The sequence below is a fragment of the Sorex araneus genome, chromosome 2 (genome assembly GCF_027595985.1).
Source record: "Sorex araneus isolate mSorAra2 chromosome 2, mSorAra2.pri, whole genome shotgun sequence".
Lineage (NCBI taxonomy): Eukaryota > Metazoa > Chordata > Mammalia > Eulipotyphla > Soricidae > Sorex > Sorex araneus.
In genome coordinates, this window is record NC_073303.1 from 77,483,915 (window position 1) to 77,508,636 (window position 24,722).

Consider the following 24,722-nt stretch of genomic DNA (forward strand, 5'->3'; position numbering starts at 1 on the left):
TATAAATAAACAAAAATAACACAAATCAAGGAAAGGCAGCCAGGACATGACTCAGTGCCTGGAGCGCCTGCCTTGAAGGGCGAGGCGGTCTAAATCCGAGCGCTGCCTTTGATCCCTGCGCCCACGGCGTGCACTGCTCGCTGTCATCCCCCGTGCCGTGGGCACTTCCTGGCTGCTCCACTGCCAGATTTGTGTGAGCATCAAAACCAGAAGGTCCAGCCCGTGGGGAGCACTGCAACCAGAATATGCAGCAGCACAGCCACCGAATGAGTGGGACCCTAATCCCTACACAGCCCTCCAGGTCCGCCCCCCTGACCCCCTCCCCACACACACACACACATCAGGGAGAAGCGGGCAGCACCACAGAGAATGACTCCTTCATCCGTACGTGTGCTGAGCATGATCGTCACTAAGCCAATGAAGTTTCAAGTTAAAGGATTCTTCATTGGCCCCGCCCCTGAGAGTGCCAAGACGCCTGCGCGGTCTAGCCCGGGAAGCGCGTTGCTTCTTCAGCACTTCCTATAAGTATCGAAAGAGGTCTCACGAGGTACTTGGATCTTTGTAGAGTTTTGTTTGACTATTGTCTTCCTTCCTTCCTTCCTTCCTTCCTTCCTTCCTTCCTTCCTTCCTTCCTTCCTTCCTTCCTTCCTTCCTTCCTTCCTTCTCTTCTTTCCTTCTTTCCTTCCTTGTTGTTGTTGTTGTTGTTGTGAGTCCATACCCTGAGAGAGTGCTCAGGACTCTCTCTTATCAGGGGACCATACGGGATGCTGGGGATCTAATTAGGTTTGCCGCATGCAAAACAAGCACCCTACCTGCTGTACTATCACCCCAGCCCCAAAGGCTGCTGCCTTTCTCATTCTCTACAAATCATCATCGTCTTCATCAATCATCATCATCAAGTTGATTGTCTATGTTCTCGAGCGGTCTCAGTACTGTCTCCATTCGTCCTATCCCTGAGATTTTTAGAAGCCTCTCTTTACTCATCCTTCCCAACGGTGCCGCATGGAGGCTCTTTCAGGGTCAGGGGAATGAGACCCATCATTGTTACTGGTTTTGGCATATGAATATGCCACAGGGAGCTTGCCAGCCTCTCCCATGCAGGATTCTCTATAAATACAGATGGAAATTATACTTTATTGCGTTATTTAAGAGTTGTCAAATCTCAGGGCCTCCAAAGCATAACTGCCTCCCTATACACTAGCGAAGTTTATTGTTAGGGTATTTTGGACTGCGGGGAGGGGATGGCAAACCCTGTGGTACTTGGGGGCTGTTCATGGCTATGTGCTCAGCGATCACTTCTGCTAGAACCCAGGGAACCAAGAGTGTCCATGAAGGAGATCGAGCCAGGGTCGGCTGGGTGGAAGCCAGGGCCTTACCCCCTGTCCCCAGTATTATCTCTCCAGCCCCATATACTGGCAGAGTGTGTAATGTGTGCTTGATCGGAAGCAAAAGATCAGGTGCCAGGGTAAAAATCAGAGTTTTACATATAGAGTATTGCTTTATGCCTCGCACTACTTTTTGTTCCCTGACCTCACTTCATCCGTTCACCACTCTTGCATAGTAGACTGGCTCTGCAAGCTCCATTTTATACGTGAAGGCCCTAGGATGTAAGAGACTTGTCAGGAGTCAGAGAGTTGGTAAGTGGTGGAAGTGAAATCCAAATCCAGATGTCTGCTTAGCTCCAAAACCGGCATCTCCCTGCAAAGTGGAAGAATAAAAGAATTACATCATGCAACTGTTTAATCTTGCTTTTGTCTGCTATTTGGAAGGAGTTGTTTTGAGTAAATTGGATAAACATGTTATCAGCCTAGTTTAAGAACTACTGAGACACCATGGTTTAGTTAGTGAGAAAAATTTTTTAGCCGATTCCTATTTCAGAAAATGACGTACGCTTTCAAGGCAGCTCAACTTTTCCTGGCCATTGGGGTGGGGGTGGGGGTGGGAATTATGAAAGATCCCAAGAAAGTAGAAAGTAGAAAGTTGCTGTGTAGGCTAAAAGAGATTTCTTTGGTATTTAACCAGAAAAATTGGATAGCACGCTGCTTGCTTTATTCCGTGCCCTGATGTGAGCAGATGAGGAACTGCTGTCAGAGAAAGGTCTCCTGGTTTCCTCTGTCGATCTTCCTGTGCCTGTTACAGATGTCATTTTCCAAGTAGATGGGGTGCAAAACAGTCACATGAGCACCCCCTTAACTATTGCATCATTGGATAGGAAGAAAGAGAAGGAACTGGAATCCAAGGGCCAAGTTACTCACAAAACTTCTTAACTGTGTAAAACACTGTAGAGTATATGCTAAGCTGTGTTTTAGAAAGGAAATACGTGGGGCTGGAGAGATAGCACAGCGGGTAGGGCGTTTGCCTTGCATGCGGCCGACCCGGGTTCGATTCCCAGCATCCCATATGGTCCCCTGAGCACCGCCAGGGGTAATTCCTGAGTGCAGAGCCAGGAGTGACCCCTGTGCATTGCTGGGTGTGACCCAAAAAGCAAAAAAAAAAAAGAGAGGAAATACGTGAAATGCACACTTCTGGAAAATAGACTGACTTAGATCTCAAATATTTAAATTTAAAGTTTTAGATCTCCTAGCCTTCTCTTTCTCATTGCTGTCGTTTTAAACAAAAGAGAGCTCTAAATTCAACATGATCACTTGGAAAAGAATGCCGTGATTTTACCCAGCAGAGGACAGTTGTTCATTAAAATGGACTTGGCTTCTGCTCATACAGTGCTAAAACCTTGGTTGCCTGTATTAGATTGCAGAGCCCTTTCAGACCTGCCAGTTCGTAAAGTACATCTTTTCCTTGTGGCGTAAAAGCAAAGTGAAATCTGGAATGCCAGTACCCTGTGTGCCATTGCCCATTCTTTGAGGTGCCTCTCTCATTTAGAGCAGGTGCTGGATATCATAGATTCCCCAGGCTGCGTGGGGTAGTCTGTATCTTCTATTTCTCGGGACCTGAAGTCCTTCTTATGAACTTGCTGATACCTTATTTAAGCCTCTCTGCCTTAGATGGGCATATGTATGCATTACACCATTTTGCAAGACTCCAAGTGTTAATTGCATCTTGTTGTAACTGATAAAGTCAGTGAAATGGGGGGGAGGGGGGAGGGAAAGCAAGCCTTATTGGAACTGACATGATATTATTTACCACCCCTAAATTAAACTCAGCTTTTTAAAAACATTTTTATTTTGCTATACCATTTTAGTAGGCCATCTTCAGTTTGTAGATCATTTGTGTCAGATTGGAAGAGGGGGGAATTAACACAAAGTATATTTAATTTGTCATATTGTTAGAACATTGAAATTGACAAAGGTGAAGAATTGATTGTGTCCTTTTGATTATGTGGATATGTCTTTAGAACATATGTTCTACGTTCTCTTGTGTGACTGGATTCAGTAGTCCGTTTACCCTCGCCTTGCCTTGCTTTCTGAAGAAACACAGTGTCTTCGGCTTTAAGACCCTTTTTCTCCTAAGATTTATTTATAAGTTAATTGTTTGGAAAAGAGGATATTTTCCATCAAAACAATGCACGTTTGGTGGTTAGGCTCTTGGACAAGTTCCATAAAGCCTACTGTAATGGATAGAGTTTCTAGCTAGAATCGTTTCTAATATACAAGGTATGGACAGCTGTGTTTTGAGTGGAAAGGAGAGGGGTGATGTGTTGCTTCTCCTCTATGCCAGTCTGATGAGTCCTGTAGGTTCTTTCTGAGTCCCACCCTGCCTCACACCCCAACACACACAGAGCTTTTTTTTTTTTGACGGGGGGTTAAAATAGAACTCCTGGCTTTCTTAGGGGGTTCGACAGAAAAGACAGTTTTTTTGTGTTTTAGCTCCACAACCGAACAACTGACTCAGACTTAACTTCGAAAGAATAGATACAAAGCCCATCTTAGAGATGCCTTTGTAGTTTAGGGATTGTAGGTTTTTCTCCTGCAAGTTCACTGGTGGTTTAAGTTTGAAAAATTGACAGTCATTTTTTATTCCTGTAGAGTATGTGCTCAGCCTGAATTTTTTAAACCTGCAAGTCTAATTTCCTCAGCAATTGGATTTTCCTGAGAGGATAATATAAAAGACCATTAACCTTCACATTTTTATTTCCAAAATTCTTTTAGCTGTTACACTTCAGAGAACTAATTAGGCCCTGTTAGCATCCTGAGGTGGGCGCATTGTTCCTGGTGTGTTGATGGAAGTTTATTTTGAGTTAAGTAATCAGTTCTTGCCATGTTCAGTCTCTGATGAAAGCATTCTTAGTGAAATCTTAGATAATTAGTCTCTCTTCATTCAGCATTTGGATCAATGCTGTTTCCTGAACTTTACTCTCCAAAGAAGCTGAGTCTTCCAGCTAAATAAATTAAAAACCTCTTAATACCTACAAATTTATAAATTTATAAATATCCGATTTCTTTTAGTACACAAATCCCCAGCACTTTAAAGAGCTGATCCGTCAGCCCTGTTTCGGCCCTGGGCTTCCCCGCACGTGTCCCTGACACGAGGGGCCTGTGCGGGGGAGGAGGCGCGTCTCTCCGCTCTCCGCTCTCCATCTTACTCTGCTTGTTGTCTTCCGCGTCTAAAGTGCCACTTTTTTGAAATCAAAATTACAAACGAAAATTAGAAACCAGGGGGCCGGAGCGATAGCACAGCGGGTAGGGCGTTTGCCTTGCACGCGGCCGACCCGGGTTCGATCCCCGGCATCCCATATGGTCCCCCAAGCACTGCCAGGAGTAATTCCTGAGTGCAAAGCCAGGAGTAACCCCTGAGCATCGCTGGGTGTGACCCAAAAAGCAAAAAAAAAAAAAAAAAGAAAATTAGAAACCAGCCCTGATCCTGTCCTGGGCTGTGTTGTCTGCCCGAGTAGGGACCCCCCGAGCGACTGCTCCCTGTCCCGCTCACCCGTGCTCAGTCCCCAGGAGGAGCCTTTGTGTGGGAAGATGAGGTGGGGAAAACAAAAGTCTCTGACTAAAGAACTCAGCAGTGTCGGGTCCTGAGGCGGTCCCCATCAGACCAGCTCATTTCCCTGTAAGAGAGTCCATGGTATGAGGGAGGGCTATGGAGGAAGAGAATAAACAGTTTGCATCCCTGGACTTTCAAGAATGGCTGCCTTGAAGGAAATGCTAGATGTCTGCGAACCAAGAGCCCCGGGATGCCTCGCCTGCCATTCCAGACACCTGATTCAGTTTCTGGGCGGCCCGTCTCTCCGCTTGGTCTTGTCCAAAGGGTCAAGAAACAGGTGTTTCCTGTCTAGGAGACAAATGTGCCCTCTCACCCCACCCCCTAATTACAGAAAGAAGCTAGGGAGATGATAGTCGCCAATAAAAACTAACTCTCAGGGGGCTGGAGCAATAGCACAGCAGGTAGGGTGTTTGCCTTGCACGCGGCCGACCCGGGTTCGATTCCCAGCATCCCCTATCCCCTGAGCACCGCCAGGAGTGATTCCTGAGCATCACTGGGTGTGACCCAAAAAGAGAAGAGAGAAAAAAAAACAACCAACTCTCAGGCTCTGGTGACAGAGCTGAAGCAACCATGCTGGGGGGTGCCTCAATGCTGTGGCGGATGGGGGTAGGGCACTTTGAGGGTGGACATGGTGAGATACGATTATACCCCTAACACTCACACTCTTGAACCATGGTCATGAATAGGTAAGTTTTGGCGTTAGGAAAGAAAGGAATTGGCATTGGGTGAACTACTCAGGTTTTATCCCAGTGACAGAAAAATAAATATTTTCATTGTTTCCACCGATAACTAAAGAAATGAAATGCTGTAGCTGTCAGTGCTGACTTTCATTATCAATTTAAATGTATTGGTAGGGAAACCAGAGAAATGACCCTAAATTCATTAACAGCAGTGTCTCAAGGAAAGCTTCAGTGAAATTTGTTCTTTTGTCACAAATTTTTATCACAAATCAGAAATTTCTGCTCGTATCACAAAGGGCTCTCATTAGAAACTGGCCTGGTTCTCTTTTCATTTTGACTTCACCTTCTTACTTTATTTACTTATTTATTTAGTTGGGGACGAGGTTAAGCCACACCCATCAGTGCTCAGGGGCTATTTCTAGCTCTCAGCTCGGGAGTGACCCCTGGAGTGCCCGGGGCTCATGTGCAATGCCAGTGATCCAACTGGGATTGGTGCATGCAGAGTGTCTTAACCCTACACTCTCTCTGCTCCCATTCCATTTTTAAAATATGGATAAACAAGCTCGCTTTATTCTGCATTTTCCAGAGTTACATATCATATTATTTAAAATGGCATGTCTGTAAGTTCTGAGCAAGTTTATGCCTTATTGCCTTTGTAGTTATGAGTGCAGAATAATACTACTTAGTAACTTGTTCTGTGGACCTCATTGTACTTCAGCCTACGTTTTGTTATTAAGCCTGGGAGTATGCCTGGGAAAGAGAGGGGGGGTACTTTGCAAGAGATCACGGATTGCTTTGCTGAATCAGCACAGCTCTTCGGCATTATGATAAGCTTGAAAAAGATTGAGGTCATGTACTGACTTGTTCGCAGGAAACCCCATGTGCGGCCAAATAGTTTCCTTGGCAGGACAGAGCTAGCAGCTGCCACACTAGTCTCAGGGAAGCCCATTGTTCCATGGATGCAATAAAAATATAACCATACAGTTTGAGAACGCAAACTTGGGCCTAGGATGTATTTGTGGAGCAGGCAGATGATGGTGGCAGACTCCAGCATCGCCGTGTGGCTCAGGCCTTCGGGTACAGGAGCAAGATGGCTTTCTGCTCCTTCCATCTTGCTCTCAGACTGAGCCGCCAACTGTCCTCTGGAGCCACTTCCCTGCCTCACCAGAAAGTCATTGGCCAGCAGGCAGCGTCCAAAAACAGGTTCCTGCAATTCAGGGTTTTCATCTGCTGAAGTGAAACCTATTCCAGAATGCTGTTGGGTGAAATTCTGTCTGAAGTGTTGATGGCCGCCTAATACTAAATCACCTCGCATTGGGGAACTTAAGTGACGTAATTAAAATTGATAATCAGAGAAATGAATTTCATGAAAAATCTCAGTATTTGAAGAATGGTAGGATAAAAGGAAAACATCTATGCCTAATATATGTCCAACAAAACTAATTTCAACTAGTTTATTTGGTAGGTAGCTAAATTACTATGAGCTCTTTTTCATACTTATCATTAGACAGCTAATTTCCTTATGTTCCATAACCTATATGGGTGATCATAATTGATGTATTGTTTTTCTCTTTTCGATCCGACCATTGAATCCCCTTGGCACTATGTGTCTGTGATTTAAACTTTTCTATAACTTCTGCTGGGGGGAAAAAAAAAAGTTGTCAGACTTTAAGACGGTCTTAAATTTTTTTCTTCCAACTAGATTTGAATGCTTCTGTCGTCCTTCTGTTTGGGAGCTTGTACCAGAGGAAAAAAATCCAAGAGAATTACTGAAATTCAGTGACAATCCTCTGATAGTCCCCTTCAGTAACTTAAAACATTTGCTGAACAATTACAGGACAGACGCAGGATTTGGTGGTAGAAAACAGGCAAGGCACCGAAGTTGCAGATCTTTGTCAGTCAAGGCCTTGTTAGTTCACCTGGTCCTCATTGTGCCCACACCGCAGCCCCCGCCAGCCACCCCCGTTGCTGTGTGGCCACCTTCTTCCTTCTCTTCTGCTGGACTTCGCAACCTCCAGTGGCTGCTTTGTCCAGGGGCCGAGCTGAGTCCTGCTGCTGGTGAGGCACGTCAGTCCTTAGTGAAGCTGACCCCTGTTTTCTTTTAATTGCCTGCTGCTTTAAATAGTCGGGGAACATTGGTTGATGATTCACTGCCACTCCTGCTTAAAGTGGAGAGATTTCATGTCGCAAGGTATTTAAAGGGTCACATAAATCTATCCCTTTTGTCATTTTGGAACATAGTAACTACTGAAGGAATATTTGACAGTCCCTTTTCTAAAAGGTGTTTGATATAAAGGAGCCACGATCGTCATAAAGAAACTGCACGGCTTTGAAAATTAGGAAATCTACTTTCAGATTATTTCCCAAATATTTCACAGTCTTTTCTTTCCACATTCCCTTTATCTCGTCTCTTAAACTTAAACTTAAACTCGTCTCTTAAACTCTTAAATACAGTGATTTTTTTTTTTTTTTGCCACAGTCAGACAAAGGTGTATATGGGTGTGGGAAACCTACCAATACAAGTCAGGTTTCGCTTTGTCATATAGGCAGACCTTCCCTTTAAAACACTTACGTTAGTGAGGTCGGGCGTTGAGGTCGGTGGACAGTGTGTGCCTCGTGTGGTCAGTCTCACCCAGAAAAAAAAAATGGAGGAAAATGTTTTTAATGATATATATTTAACTAACAATCAGATCCTATATTTTATTGGCTTTTGCTCCGAATCTGCTATGGATGATTGGAGTTTCCATCCTCAGGTGAGAAGCCTTTCCTGAAAGGCACCTCTAGACTCTGTTCTCCCCCCCCACCCCCCGGCCCTGCCCATTCCTGGTTTCCTGAGCACTGCCTGGATGTGCCCCCACCCCCAGAACAAGAGATATTTTGTATTTTCTCCCATAGAAGTTCTGTTTGGGAAGCTTTTTCTTCAAGGCCATCTTCAGCAGGCGTCTCACTGGATTGTCTCTGTATCTTTGCGTGCCTGTTGCCACTCTGGAGGCACCTGTGTTCTCTCCAGAACACTCCCTTCTCTCATCCTCTCCCCTCACCTCTTTCTAAGTAAGTTCGGGTCAAACTATCTTGCTCCACAGAAAACAAATAAAATTCTCTCCTTGTGGCACATAAACCTCGTGACAATTCAACTCCTCTTAGACCCAGAATTGTCTATTTTTCGTTCCCTCCTTTCTTCCTAAAGCTCGGGAGAATAGTTTACACTTCTTGCCCAAAGCTGGATTTCTCTGGAGTGTATAAAAAAATTTTCAGGTTTGGTATTTATGTCTTGTGCAATTTTTTTTTTTTTAACTATCAGGTAGTCTTATTCCCAAAGTAACTATCAGTGGTGGCTGCAGAACAGTACATTTTGCCTTTAGTAATTGTTCCAAAGGTCTGAAATGAGGGTTGAGACTAGACCCATGCTCTTAAAAGCCGCTTCTCTTCCTTCCCGAACGTCCACATAGGCATTACCTAGTGTGTGGTTTTGTCTTAGTAATTAACCTGCATAGTTGATCTAGACAGAGCCTCGTTTTCAAAACTAGAGAGTTTTCATCGGCTGGGGCCTCGATGGTGCAAACTGCACAGTTTTCTGGGAGCTGAGGGGCCAGATCCTGTGGCTCTGGGCATGGGCTCTTCACTCTTCGGCCCTGCCTGGTCCTTGACTCCTGGGCGCTCTCACCAGCCTCCAGACTCCCACGGCCACTGCCCTGTTCTCCACTCCTGCGCTTCCGTCCCTGCAGAGCCTGCTCGCCCCGCGTCCCTCGCCTCCCGTGGCTGGTCAGGGCCATTATGTTCCATATAATTATGCGGGTTTCTCATTGTCATCAGTGCTTTCGTGTCTCTACTGGGATGATATGATTTAGCATAATTCAATGTTTGGGTCCCTAAATTGGATAATTTTACGTTCTCTTAGCAGCTTCTTGCACCAGACGCCGTAGACTGAGAGAGCACACCTGGCCGCTGGAAAGCTCCGGGGTCCTTCTGTGCTGGCTCAGGCAAGCGGAGTCAATGGGCGCAGGCAGGAGGCAGCAGGGCACCTTGCGCGCTGTGTGGCGTGGCTAGAGTCGGGTGAGGGGAGGCGGGAGAGTACCCGATCAACTGGCTGCCTGGTGTCTGCAGTGACAGACTGGGAGGTAAAGCTATCCAGATGAGCTGGAGGTTTTGTCTGGAAAACCGAGGTCACACAGGGAGTCGGGGTTGCGGGGTAGTCTCCAGAAGGGGCCCATGGGACACGGGGGGAGGGAGGCGGGCTCTCTGGGGATGTGTGTGGTGTTGGAATCACGTATGCGTGAGAAGGATGATGTACCGTGCTGTAAGTCTCAGTCCCGCAATAGAAAGGTATTTAAAAATAATAGTAATAATAAAGTATCCAGATATGACCCCCAAAAAAGGAGAGAAAAGCTAGCAGGTGTGACAGCTGCAGCACGCAGTGAGCCAGAGAGCGAGGGGCGTGCCTCTGGGCAGGGGGAGAGAGCACCAAGCACCCGGGCCTGGAAGCCAGATTCCCTGGGACAGATGGAGGCAGGCCCGGGTGCCCCTCGGCCCCTGCATTCCCTGGCAGGAGTCCCCGGAACCCAGAAACGAAGTGCAGGCTTGAGGGCGAGGGCCTGTGAGTGTGCGGTGAGGACCTGTGGGAAGTGCAGCGTGAACTGCCCCACTCACCCGGGCAAGGCTGACTGTCCCAGATCTGCGGCCTCTCTTCACCCCTGCGTCCTCCCCGGGCCGCTCCCGAGCATCTTCATTGCTGGGAGCCGTATGCCCGTCCCTGAGCGTACAAAGTTGAATAAAACAAGAGTCGTGCCAGCCTCTCCAGAGACTGCCGCCCTCCCGTGGCCCAGCCTCGCACTCTAGTTGGCGCTCTTGGCTCAGGCCGCGACCCTGTCCTCAGAGGCCCTGGCCTCTGCTCGCCCTCTGTGCAGGCAGGAAGGCGCCCTTTGGGGTACAAATGAAATGGTGATTCCTTCCGAGAGAATCCCATGTGATAACAGCTCCCATGATATCCAAGCTGCTTTGCAAAATGAAGGCGTTTATAACTTCTTGACAACGATGTGGATTAATAAAGTTGGTCTCTCCGTGTTTTCCTTCATCTCTAGGAAGCGGAAAGAGCATGAGCGACAACCATAGGAATTACCCTGATGCCCCACGTGTGGGCTAACCCTTATTTTCCCCCGTAACTCTTGCACTTGATTCTTTTTTTTTTTTTGACATTTTTTAAAATTTATTTATTTTTAATTAGTGAATCACCGTGAGGGTACAGTTACAGATTTATACACTTTTGTGCTTATACTTCCCTCATACAAAGTTCGGGAACCCATCCCTTCACCAGTGCCCATTCTCCACCACCAGTAAACCCAGCATCCCTCCCACCCTCCCCAATCCCATCTCCCCCCCACCCCACCCTGCCACTGTGGCAGGGCATTCCCTTCTGTTCTCTCTCCATTTAGCTGCTACGGCCCGCAATAAAGGTGTTGAGTGGCCACTGTGCTCAGTCTCTAGCCCTCATTCAGCCCGCAACTCCCTTCCCCCGCATGGCCTTCGACTACATTATAGTTGGTGATCCCTTCTCTGAGTTGCCCTTTCCCCAGAATGTGAGGCCAGCCTCCAAGCCATGGAGTCAACCTCCTGGTATTTATTTCTATAGTTCTTGGGTGTTAGTCTCCCACTCTTTCATTCTATATACCATAGATGAGTCTTGCACTTGATTCTTACACTCCCCAAACTGTCTTAAATTAAGCCTCCGTTAACTTACATACATAGCTCTTTGGATCCCTATAACGGATTGGTTGTGATTTTTCAGATCCTCTCTTTCCAGAGTTCTGCTCCACAGTTCAGTATCAAACATAAGCATTATTGAGCACCAACTACCTACCAGGTGGTGGAGAGAAAGACCTGTCAGCCAGTGGTGCACTGAAAGAGACAGACAGGAAAATCGGTCAGTCAGTCAAAGGCACTGGGGTGAGAGACTGTTCCGGTGGGGGTGGACACGGGGCAATGCAGAACCACAGAGAAGGGCCCCTCGTCTGGGATGAGCTTCTGGCCACAGTGTTGGGGTCTAACGGAGAACAGGGCAGGGCATTTGTGCAAGTGGAGTTGCGTGAAAAAGGCTTGAAATCTGGAGACAGTAGGATGCACTGGGGGCTATAAATAATAATAACAAGATAAGCTTATTGGAAACTGGAATTTGCTGTGCCAATAAACTGATAATCCAGGAGATCATATTTGCCCCGCTAGAATTTAGTCTTTTTAGAGTCCTGAGTGATGTAGTGCAATGGATAGGAGGCTTGCCTTGCACCTGGCCAAGTCAGGCTTGGTCCCTAGCATCCACATGGCCCCCTGAGCACCACCAATAGTAAATCCTGAGCACTGCCAGGTATGCTCTCCCCAAAAAAAATAATTAAATAAATAAAACAATTTAGTTTTTTTAGAAGGATTTTACAGGGGGAGTTAAATATGGTTCTTCCATATTTTCACATCTTTCAGAAAGTGTAGTAAGTGCTCCTATAGTATGATTCCGATGGCCTTGCTTGTTGACATATGTATTTGAAAGAAATCTTTTATGTAGTTTGGTCTTTCGAAAGGTTGCTTCTAAATATTCTGAATTAGTGCTTATTAGAACTCACTTTTCTTCGAAACCTGGTGATTTTTTTTTTTCCTTGCTGCGTTCATCTAGGCTCCGAGTCCTCTATTTCCTGTGTTCGATAGCTCCCACAGCTTTAGCTAGTCGAGTCCTGTGAGTTAGACTAACTCCAAGTAAGTAGTTTTCCTAATTTACATTGTCCTCTTTTCTCAGTACCCTGTAACTGTAAAAGATTCTAATAGAGACCTGCTGTTATGACACTGGGGAGTGACAGAATGCTGACCTAAGTTTAATGGCATGTCCTGTTGCCTTTCACTTGATTACCTTGAAGTATTTCTGCAGCCATGTTTCCATGGGCTTGGAAGTGTTTTTCCACTGTCTGGGACCTATGAGCGTCTGGGTTTTTTTTTTTTTCTTCTGATCTATAAACTCCTACCGTATAAATATATTGGTACAATTTATACATTATTTATTCACACTATTTCACCTGCCAATAAATTCAATATGATCGGTAAGTACTAAATTAAAAAACAGTTGATTTGATGATAAAGAGCTTCGACAAATGAAAGCATTTTCTGGCTAGATAGAGCCAGTCTATTCTGGCCACTGGCTCCCCTGCCTGATAAGTGTGGGACAGTAATTTGAAAACTGGGGCCTATATATTGTAACCCTGAGGCACGACTGTTGGTTCTAAGTAGCCAGGCCTTACCTTAGCATGAAAATAGAACTATGTCTAAGACTTTCTCCAAAGAAAATGGTGGGAGTTTGCTGAGCATTAAGTCACAGCTGATTTTGCTGTTTCTTCGTGTTGAGGGGAAACCATGATATGTTAACAAGCTCAATGTCAGAAAGAGAGGGAGGCAACTTAGGGCTTAGGTTCCCCCACTACTCAAGAAAGTGCAGCTGCGCATTTTTAATATGCACGGCAGGAGATTTCAGCAGCTTGATGATATATAGTGCATTAATGTTGAAAAGATAAACACATTTGGAGAGCACAGGAAGGGCCTTGTGTTTTTATGTTAGCAGAATGCTTCCTAATGAATAAGAATGTGCTGCTGGCTTCACAGAGCCATATGGCAGCTTTTCTAATTTTAGTTGGGTGCAGATGCATAATTCTCTGGTTTTACCTTCTAGAACCTTTGAGATGCTACATAACTTTTTCCCCTATAACATTTAATCTGTACCGCTCGGCCAGCAGCTGCCTGTCATTGTTTTAATGACGTCTTTGCTCTGCCTGGTTCCTGCCACTGCTGGGCTTGACAGTCACTTTACCTGAAATCTTCCAGCTCCCAAGCGCAAGAAAAGATGGAAATTGTGGATTGATTCCCACTAGACACCTAAAATTTGTTGTGGAGGTGATTAGAGTCTGTTTGACGTCAGTCTACTGAAAAATTGATAGATTTCTGTTTGAGTGATTTTACTCATTTTGAAGCAGTGGAATTAATTACAGAAGCTGCATAAAGTATTAGGTTCCATTTTAGTCAAACATTCTAATCCTTTCAGTAATAATACTGCAGTAAAAACATCCATCCTCATTCTTGACCAGACATAAAACTATTAAACCCCTACTTGATCTGCATACCAGGGGGATCTAAACATGGGCAGTTGCTTACATTTTTTTTCTAAATATGTATATAAATACTCGATGGGACATCTTTGGGGTGCCATATTTTAGAGTGGATAATTGGTATTTGTTTGAATTCTGACTTTGTAAACTACCGCATGTTTTCATAGACTCTTCAGATGATGGGAGAGAAGCATCAGCCTCTTTGCCAGTGTCTGACTGTCTGAGTTACCCAGGTCCTCTAATGGGCCGTCATTAAACAGCATTTAGGTTTTTCAGTCATCAGCAGTGGCTGTGGCTGGAGTTTGAACAATTATCTGACTGTCCGCTGAGCCGAGACCGCTGTCTCCAGGTGGAGATAGAATTGTGCTCTGTGGAAAGGCCCTTTGAGTGTACGTTCTCAGTCCAGTTGCTTTAACAAACAAATATAGGAGACTTCCTAATATTGTAAGATTCAGAGAGTTCTAAAAATTGACAAGGTTATAGAAGAAAATGTAAAATTCTTTCTTAAATGTTATTTTTGATTTACAAATAGGTGATTTTACTTTTTTAAGGTTTTTTTTTTTGTTTTTTTTCTGAAATCAGCTTTAGGTTTACCGCTCTTCTCACCAGACACCTTAAATTTTCCTTTCAAATGTATGCCTGTCGATGCCAACAATACAGAGCCATTTATCTCAATTGCCTTCAAATGTTACCTGTTTTGCTTTCATATATTTAAAGCACTTGTGTTTCTAGAGATCACATGCTTCCTCTTCACCTTTCATATTCCGAGAGAAATCACAAATAATAATGTGTATTTTTTTAAAAAGCTTATGAAATATAATATTAATGATTTCCCCCTGAGTTTGTAGGATGACTCATCTTAACATGGTCCCTGAAGAGATGGGGTTTGTTCTTTGCTTTGAAACTGGAAATCTAATTAATTGGTATTGGATTTCTGGAGTGAGGCAAATGGAGGAGGGACCTGGCTGGGATTGCTCTTCGGCAGCCCCCCGGGGAAGAGACACTTTCCCCCAAGATTATGAAGGCAGCCTTGGACAGTCTCTGCTCAGGGCTTTGCTTTGTAAAGACCAAGCTTTGAAAGGATCAGGGCTATTGTATCATGTTTTTATCTTTTGGGAATGAGGAAGACGGAAAGAATAGAATTATTGTTTTCATTGTTATTCTCTTAGGTTACATTCTTTATCTGAAAAATATATAATAGTTAAGCTGCAGCAAGAAGAAACGGAAGTCAAGGCATGGAGGAGAAATCTTTTCGTAGGCTGAAAATTCAATTTTTTCATCTCTCTGATTTAAGAGCTCAATCTGTAATAATAAGATTTCCGAAGATTTTGATTATACGAAACGAAACTCAGGGATGAGCTTTCTGCTCTTGAGTTGCTCAAGGATATTTTTATAACAATATATTTTTAGGGCTAATGGATGCAAAATATAGAAAAGTAAATATAATTTGTGACCACTGTGAAAGCTGCCTGATTTAAAACTATTAAATAGTATGTTTTAGCATAATAATGTTGTACTTGCAGAAGTATAAATATATTTAAGGATTTGGGCTTTTATTTATATCTGGCACATAAAAATAGCATACTCGTTACTGAAATTCTCCATCAAGATACCAGTATATGTCTGGTTAACATGATGTATGTCTCAAAATAGTCCCCTTTTTCTTTCTTTTTAATTTTTAGGTCCAACTGAACATTGAGCAGAGGTACTTATTATTTCATGAAAACTACCCAAATCACAGATTCTTGACTATGTTAATGTAAACTCTAGTTACACTACTTGGGTATTTTCTGTCACTTCATGTTAATTGATATCATTTTATTTTTACTTCTGTATATTCATTTATTTTGTGGTGCTAGAGACAGAACCCAGAGCCTTATACATGTAAGAAAAATACTATATGACTGAACTGCATCTCTAGCCCTGATGTATTTATTTTGAATATTGAGCAACAGTTAAAGCATAAATTCATTGTAGAATTGAATAATAGGGGGTAAATGAGCTGGAAAGTACACATACCCAAGTATTTTGTGAGGACAGAGATGAGATGCCCTAATTTTTTTTTACCTTTTTGGCTCTTTATTTCTTTGCTCTCTGAATAGTGAAATTTCCTAGTTTTATAGCATATGAAGAGTGAATACATACAAATGTTGCAACATTTCTCTCTAATTCTATTCTAGTCTTACTGAGAGTTTTCTTTCAAAGCATAAGTACTAAAGAAATTTTATTTTAATTATTTTTCATTGTAGTATAATGTTATGCTTTTTGTTTTTTCATTTAGCAAAAATTCATTACATGATTATCAGTGCAATACCTATAATTTGCACTGAATCTGTCTAAAGCAAGACACTGTTTTTTTCCTCTTTTATCTACAGTTTTAAACTACCTAGTAGAGTTTCTGTGCATACAAATACAGACTGCTCGAGTAAAGATAAGAACATACACACTTTTCTTTTCTTACACTAAATGGATTAATGAGGAAAATAGGGAAAAACCAAAATACTACTTTAAAAAAAAAAAAGAAGAAGAAATTTTAAGTTGACCTGAGAAATTTTTTTCCATTTGCCAAGCATTCAGCTTCAACTTAAATATATTGGGGGGGGGGGGGCGCGGTGAGGGCATGGCGGGGGCTTGGCACACCCGGCAGTGCTCAGGGCTTACTCCTGGCTCTGCTCAGGGATCATTTCTGGTTGGCTCAGGGGGATCAGGGGGATCATATGGGGTGTCGGGGATCAACCTCAAGTCTGCCATATGCATGGGAAATGCCCTACCGCCCTAGTGTCACTCCAGCCCTGAGATTTTTTTACCACTATTCCTTAACATTGACTTGCAGAATTCAGGCTAAGCGTTCCTAGGAGCCTGATGCCATCTGGCCATTCTGACTGGATTCCTTTGCTTCTGCCATCCCCGGGCCCATCCTGCAGAACCGACTTCAGTTACCTTGTATGTTAAATATTCTTAGTGGTGTCTAACCACTAAGAATAGTGGTGGTTTGGATTTTTACAGTGCTCTCTCACCAGCCCATGTCCAGTTTTTGAATTTAAAGTTTCTCATAGGTTAGCCCTAAATTGTGTTTATTTGGGTTGTAATCATTTTGCCTCCCAGTTAAATGGAAGCTCTAGTTTATAAGGATTATTTACTTCACTTGCTTTTCATGCATATTTTATGCTGTAGACACGGAACCATGGGGACCACTGAATTAATTCCACTGTTGCTGGTTGATTTCCTCTTGGTGGCCATTCATTCTCTGTGATTTTCTGTTGATTGCTTATTTTCTCCTTCTAATGATTTATTACAAATTATTTTTCAAGATATAATTTGAATCCAGACTTCCAGTAGCACCCATGCATATTTGTCAGCTCGAAATCATCTTCTAATTTAAAGTTGGTCCCTCTTCTAAATCACATTTCATCTGTTCATTCCTAAAAGTTAAAAAAAAAAGTAATTTTGATTCTGATTCTACACATTTGTGATACAAAAACCCAAAACTATAAAATCCAAAACTCTATAAAATCCAAAACTCTATAAAATCCAAAACTCTAAAAACCCCAAAACTATGCCTGAACATGCTTGGTGCAGTATTTAAAGTTTATCAGTATTTAAGGACCTTCCTGGATTGGATTTTCTTTTTTTTTTTTTAAATAAAATACTTTATTTATTTTATATTGCTAGTAACAACTAAATGGCCAAAGGAATTATCAGAAATACTTCAGTGAAAGAAAATATGTGCCACTGTTCTGTCTTCACCATGGGCTTGTTAAGTCCTTGTCTGAGGATTTCCCGCGAGGTTTGTGACTAGCCTCCTGTGTTGCTGTTTCTGCCTGTGGAGTTTAGTGGCTTCTGTGTTACTTGCCCATCTAGCGTGGTGTGTTCCTGCTGGAGTTTAGGATTATGGAATTCGGGCCTGCAGAGCTGGGCCAGTGAGTCCAGAAGGCAGCAACTGTGAGGCTGGGCGTGGCTGCCGGTGCTTCTGGAAGCAGCAGGGGTGGGGAGCGGTGGGGGGCACCCACCCCAACTCCAGAGAGGACCCCAGAGTTCTCAGCCTGGATGCCGAGTACCTGGGATTTTGTGTGGTTAGGGTCTCTGGCGAGATTATTAGTGAAGCAGTGGACGTGGGCAGGGGGGCTGCCGAGGCTTCGCAGGGTGAGGACTTGCCCCGCCTCCCTCCTGAGGGTACCGCAGAATTTTTCCAGTGGGAGACCAGTGTGTCCCTGAGTTTTAACTGCTCGGATTGTACCTCGTTGGGGATTTAGTCATGGATTGGAAGAGCAGGGCTTGGCAGGTGAGTCTACATGTGGGAAGTGGGCCCGGGTTGGACTTTTGACATGATTGCCACAAAACACTAGGGGATGAAACTGGGAGACATTTGGATCTTCAGAATGATTGTCAAATATTAAAAGCATCTCATGATGTAACATGGATGTCTTAAAAAGACTTGAGGCCGGGGAAGTAGCCTGCCTAGGTTTGGTCCCAGCACAGGTCCTTGCGTTGAATCACTGGCTGAAAATTGTAAGGGGGTGGTGGGCGGGCCCTGGACCTCATGAGCACCCTGGAGGGGGCGGGGGTGCAGAGAAAGACTCAGAAATAGGTCACTATCACATTGTTACATTGTATTTATTTTTGCCCTAACGTTCAGCACAAAAAACCATTGTGATCTCAGAACTTCATATGACAAATGATGCAATGTTTTCTAGCACCTGTGATAGATAAGGAGCTGCCTTCGCGATTGGTGGCTCTTGTTTAATGTCTCACTCTCGCCCAGCATTAATTAACTGAAGTCCTTCTTTAAGAAGAATGAAGCCATCAGTTTTAACAGAAAGGAGAACTTGGGATCCAGAGCCATGAGATGTCTTGGGACTTAGGCAAAACAAAGTGATTCGTTATTTAAAACTTAATTTCCCAATTTAGTGACCCTGCCCACCTACTTCATTCCTTGCCCCCTGCAAGGCTAAAGGGGAAAATCAGTTTTTCCCCACTTAGCCTTTTTTGGCAGAGGGAGGGTGAGAGGCAGTGACGCCTGGAGGTCCCTTTCAGGAACCAGACCCGTTGCTGAAACCTAATTCAGGGCGTGCACTTTAACCCTCCACTCACCCATCCTTGACACTTGCTCTCGTGCTTCTGGAAGCAAGTGCCCACAGAGGGGCTAGTTTGTCAGTCTCCCACTGACCAACGTCTAGTGAAAAACCTACTCGGAAATAGAGGCAGTCCTTGTCTCTGCAGATTGCAGACAATGACTCAAGAATTTTTTTAAAAAATAAAAAAGAAAAGAAAAGAAAAAAATAACTCGATGAAAAGCCTCAGTTACAGAGTAATAGCAGCTGAGGGAAAAATTAGTGAACTCCAAGACAAGATGCAGGAAACCTAGAAAATAACAGGATGTGGGGAAAATTCTGAAAAGAAGTTAACAGCACGTCAGAGAACTATGGGATAAGATCAGGGAATACAATTTAACAATCCATGGAGGGGCTGGAACAGCAGGTGGGGCTGTGCCTTGCACAGTCCCCAGCACCACGTGTCGTCCCCCCAAGCACGGCCAGGAGTGATCCCTGAGTGCAAAGCTAGGAATACGCTCTGAACACTGCCAGGTGTGGTCCAAAAAAGAAAACTTAATAATAATAACTGGCATCCCTGGAGAATAGAAGGGTAGGAAGGTGAATTCAACAAAGAACCACTAGTCAAAGAAATCAGAGATAAGAATTTTCCAAACTTGAGAAGTGTCGCACCCAGATTTAAGATCCCCAAATTTCCCAAATTAAAATAGATGTAAATAGACAAACTCCAAGACATGTTGTAATCAGAATGGCAAAAGCCAGAGTCAGAGACGCAAACAGCAAGATCAAAGAAGAAACTTAATAATGGACCAAACATGAAGACCTCTCAGTGTCTGTGTTGCAAGCCATAATGCCCAAAAGTAGAGAGAGAGTATGGGAAATATTATCTGCCATGGGAGGCAGGGGGAGGGTGGGAAGGGGGAGGTATACCGGGGATATTGGTGGTGGGGAATGTGCACTGGTGGAGGGATGGGTGTTTGATCATTTTGTGATTGTAACCCAAACATGAAAGCTTGTAACTATCTCACAGTGATTCAATAAAATTAAAAAATTAAATTAAATTTAAAAAATAAAAAAAAAAAAAAAAAACAAAGAAGAAACTTAATACACAAAGGGATTCCCTTTAAAAAATACAGCAGATTTATCAAGTGAGACTCTACAGGCCAGAAGAGAATGGTGGGATTTAGTTCTTGTTTTTGTCTTGTTTTTAACTTTCAAGTGAAATGAACACCTCACCAAAAGTGCTCTATCCAACTAGATTATCATTCAGACTTGAAGGAATGATGCAAAGCGTCATGGACAAGGTGCATTGTAGACAGGTTCCTAGTCTTGAAACCAGTTTTGCAACAAACATCAAGTCTTTAAAAGACGAGACAGACTTCCCAACACTTCTCCACTATGTGTGGCATTCCCTCGTGACACTTACCATTTCCCTCTGCTGGATTAAGAAAGGTCTGTTTCCTTCTGGCCTGCGCAGGGTTTTATACTCTTTAAATAATTAATGTTTCATTTATTTTGAATGTTCTATGTCTATACAGATGTGTTTTTTTTATGTCTATAGAGTGTTTTTACTTTTCAGTTGTAGATACTTAAACATTGTCTTTAATACAACATTTTCTAATATAAAACCAACATTACCTTTATAGGATAAAATACTTTTATACTTTTATAGGCCTAGTCATATTTTCATTTAAACTTTTCAAATTCATCTCCCATGAAATCATTTTAGGTAGGATTTTATCTATTTCATGTATATTTTAAAATGTACTAGCAGCGACGTATACAATTTTTTAAATGTATGCATCTGTAAGAAAAAGATCTCTTTGAAAAAAGTAATTTTATCAACTTACCATAAGATCTTTCTTAAATGTAAGACATAAACAGTAAGGGAACAACCAACCACCAAAGGCATCGGAATTAGGAAATTTGTCTAGAGAACTGCACGCGCAGGGAGTTGGGGGGTGGATAGAAGTTTTCAGGATGTCAGTGATGGGTGTGGTATCAAAATGATATAGGCTTAGAAAGTAAAAATGCGGGGGTGGGGGAGGACGGACTTGAATATTGACTAAGAAGCAGCAAGAAGGAAACTGAAGATTGACAGATATTCACAAAACTGAGTTGTAAAGACTACCATCACACACAAGTCGGTTTTCTCTCAGTGATCACAATTTTATTTTATTTTTGGTTTTGGGGCCACACCCAGCAATGCTCAGGGCTTACTCCTGGCTCTGCACTCAGGGTCAGTCCTGACAGGGCTCGGGGGACCATATGGGATTGAACTCGGGTCAGCCGTGTGCAAGGCAAGCACCTCCTGTGCTGTTGATCGGTCCCTGCTGATCACACTTACTAAGCTCTGAGAAGATGAAGCAGGAGTGCAGTGCAGTGATCGGAAAAGCAGGTACCGTCTCCTAATGGCACGCTCTGCCAAGAGATTCCTAGATTTGGAACTCAATAAAGAAGAGCTAGTAAATAAAGATATGCTGGTAATAAGTTACACTTACAAACCGTTGGGTAGTTTTTAAAGCATGTGTTTCCTGTTATTCCATTTACTCGTGTCACAGTGCACAGTGTGTAGAAGGCAGGTGAGAGAACTAAGCCCTTCAAAGGTTGAAGGGACTTGCTCTGACTTACACTATGTGAAGTGACTGAGCTGAGACTTGAACTCCACAGGCCGCCTTGTCTTTCCGTATCCATGGATAGGTATACATGCGGAAGTTCTCCATCCTGCAAGCTAAATGATTTGGAAGGCCTCTATAGTGCCTAATTATTTTCTAGGGTCCTTGGGACAACATTAAACTATACATTTTCAAAATAACTCATAAAAATCTTTTAACAACAAAAAAAGGCAATAACAAGGTGGGGGGGTGGGGGTTTTTAAAAAAACAAGGGCAACAGAATACTCGTCATGAAACGCAGGTTGAGTCTATGCACTAAATGGATTTAGTTTTATTTGCATTTAATCACAGTGATAACATGCAGTGTAAATAAGTATATAATTTATTCCGGTACACATAATTGACACGTTGGCACATTGTTTTTGTGTTGTTTTCTAGCAGGTTGCTGATCGGTATCTGTTACGCCTTAAACTTTTTTAGTGTTCTAGAAAAAAACTAATTTACATATGTATTGATAAATAGGCTCTTCTCTGTTACAAGCGATTTTCCATGATGGAATGTCTTCTTGGCCCTTGTGGCTCTGAAAACTGCTCGGCACGTTTAAATCCAGGAGCACATATAATATAACCTCTGTGCTAGACTGAAGGTCAGCCTTGGAAATTTACCTCTTCTCTCTGCCTCAAATCATGAAGCACTGAAACAAGACAGGGAAGCCAGTCTTTCTGGCAACTTTCTGTGTGGAATGTTAGAAGTGGTGGGACCGTGCAAGCGTCAAGGCAATCGTTACAGAGTCACATGGGAGCCACCACGGGCGGGTTACGACTCATTTCTTCAACTTGTGCCAATGTAGCTCTGATTGTGCTGCTGAGTTTTAGAACAACAGATCCTCCCTTGTCCTGCTTTGGGGAATCTCTTGAGTAGAAACGTACTGTGCCATAGGATATGACAGTTGTACAGTTTGGGGGCGGGGCAGGGGGGGGCGCCAAGAATTGCTTGCCAGGAACTAGGAGGAAATCACCCTCCTTAAAGACTCATTTCTTTTTTTTTTTTTTTCTTTTTGGGTTACACCTGGCAATGCACAGGGGTTAATCCTGGCTCTGCACTCAGGAATTACCCCTGGTGGTGCTCAGGGGACCATATGGGATGCTGGGAATCCAACCCGGGTCGGCCAAGTGCAAGGCAAACGCCCTACCTGCTGTGCTATCGCTCCATCCCCAAAGACTCATTTCTTTAAGCAGCCTGAATAGAGGGTTTGTGCCCCGGGATCTGGAGGGGAGAAGGCAGTGTTCTGGAGTCCACTAGGATTCATTTTGCTCAATCAGTGGCAGTGTGGGCATATGCTCTGGCTCTCTTACAGCCAGACTAGCACTGTCGCACTGTCGTCCCATTGTTCATCGATTTGCTCGAGCAGGCACCAGTAACGTCTCCATTGTGAGACTTGCTACTGTTTTTGGCATATAGAGTACACCACGGGTAGCTTGCCAGGCTCTGCCTTGCAGGCAGGATACTCTTGGTAGCTTGCTGGGCTCTCTGAGAGGGATGGAGGAATCGAACTTGGGTTGGCTGCATGCAAGACAATGCCCTACCTGCTGTGCTATCGCTCCAGCTGCACTAGAGATTCTCGAAATCATTACAGTAAAAATATTTCAGTGTCATTCTGTCCTTGAAATATCTCTGCCATTTAATTCACTCTTCTGTTTGTTCCAGAGAAAACAGCCGCCACCAACATAGATGAAGTACAGAAGTCGGATGTCTCATCCACAGGACAGGGAGTCATCGACAAGGATGCACTGGGGCCCATGATGCTTGAGGTATCAAATGCTTATTTGGGTTCTGGATTTTGCACACAGTTTTTTACACTGTATTTTACATTGTAACAATGAATGTTCAGGTATAGAATGACCAATATGAATCTAAACATAATCTATACTTTTTATTTTCAAGGTTGAAGTACCACTGACTTTCTCTATTTATCTATGTTCCTTCCGATTCGTGAATCTAGAATCTCTGCATTTCAGATTAATATTTTAGATAAAATTATCTAGATTAATTCTAATATGGACATGGACAGACTTTCCCTGCCAGTTGAACTGTTACTTCAGAAAACCATGTGCACAATTTCATTAAATTCAATTGTGGTGTTGTCCCCAGTGCTCCACCAGGACTGATCCCTGAGCACAAGAGCCAGGAGTAAGCCCTGAGCACTGCTGGGTGTGGCCAACCCCCTGTCCTCCCTAGTCCCACCCCACCCCACCCCCCCACACACAGACCCACAATAAATTCTGTTGGGGTACAATATAGTTTCAAATGCTCCTCAGTTTTTTTTTCTTTTCTTTTTTTTTGTTTGTTTGTTTGTTTGTTTGTTTGTTTTTTGGGTCACATCCAACAATGCACAGGGGTTCCTTTCTGGCTCTGCACTCAGGAATCACTCCTGGCGGTGCTTGGGGGACCATATGGGATGCTGGGAATCGAACCCAGGTTGGCTTCGTGCAGGGCAAATGCCCAACCCACTGTGCTATCGCTCCAGCTTCGCTCCCAAAGTCCTTAAGCGTTGCATAAGCCTTGTACATTCACATATATGTATATAGGTGTGTGTTAAAATTTGAAGGTTAGTGAGGGAAGTTTGTTTTTTTCATTTGTGCTACTTCAAATTTGTTTTTCTTCCCCTTAAGTTAAAAATGAGCAGTAGGCAGAAGGAGCTTTTCAGATAAGTATCTTAAGTGTAATGATTTTTCTTAACTGCATGTTTTTTGTTAACTTCAGGAAATTTTATGAGCAGACTACTGTCTGAGATTGTAAAGTTCAACTTTCCTGTTTCATTATACATCAAATACTACTTTGCTGTACCTGTTTCAAAATTAAATTAAAATTGAATTAAAATTTAAGATGTAGGCCTTGGTAAAATGAGAGGGGAAATGTCAGTGAATATATATTCTGAGACATAAATTTTGTCAGCTTTCAGGATAACTTACTGTGTTGGTATGACAGTGAGTTGGAAAGTGCCGTATAACCAGCAACTGGGCAGCATTTCATTGTAGGATCAGTTAATTTACTGAAGCAATTTATATACTATATATATTTATATTATTATAGAATGTATTATGTATACTAAAGGTTTAACCTGTGTTTAATATATATAAGATGCTAACATACATTATCACACTTGCAACTTTCCATTGGTGAGCATAATAATTTGTATTTTTAGAAAGTCTATTTCTGTGAAAATTTGTCACACAATTGGGAAGCAGGGTCCAGAAAAGATTTACAGGTCTTTAAAGATTACCTAGCCCATTCTTTGTGTAC

General features: G+C 43.2%; 1 protein-coding gene across 4 annotated transcripts in view; it reads left to right on the forward strand.

The window, feature by feature from the left end:
- Nucleotides 1-24,722, forward strand: part of NCOA2 (nuclear receptor coactivator 2) — a 275,814-nt gene that overhangs the window by 192,390 nt on the left and 58,702 nt on the right. For all 4 annotated transcript variants that reach the window (XM_055124990.1, XM_012936071.2, XM_055124991.1 and 1 more), the window contains exon 5: nucleotides 23,127-23,230. In XM_055124990.1, the coding sequence (XP_054980965.1) occupies nucleotides 23,127-23,230 (104 nt within the window). The remainder of the gene's footprint in view (nucleotides 1-23,126; nucleotides 23,231-24,722) is intronic.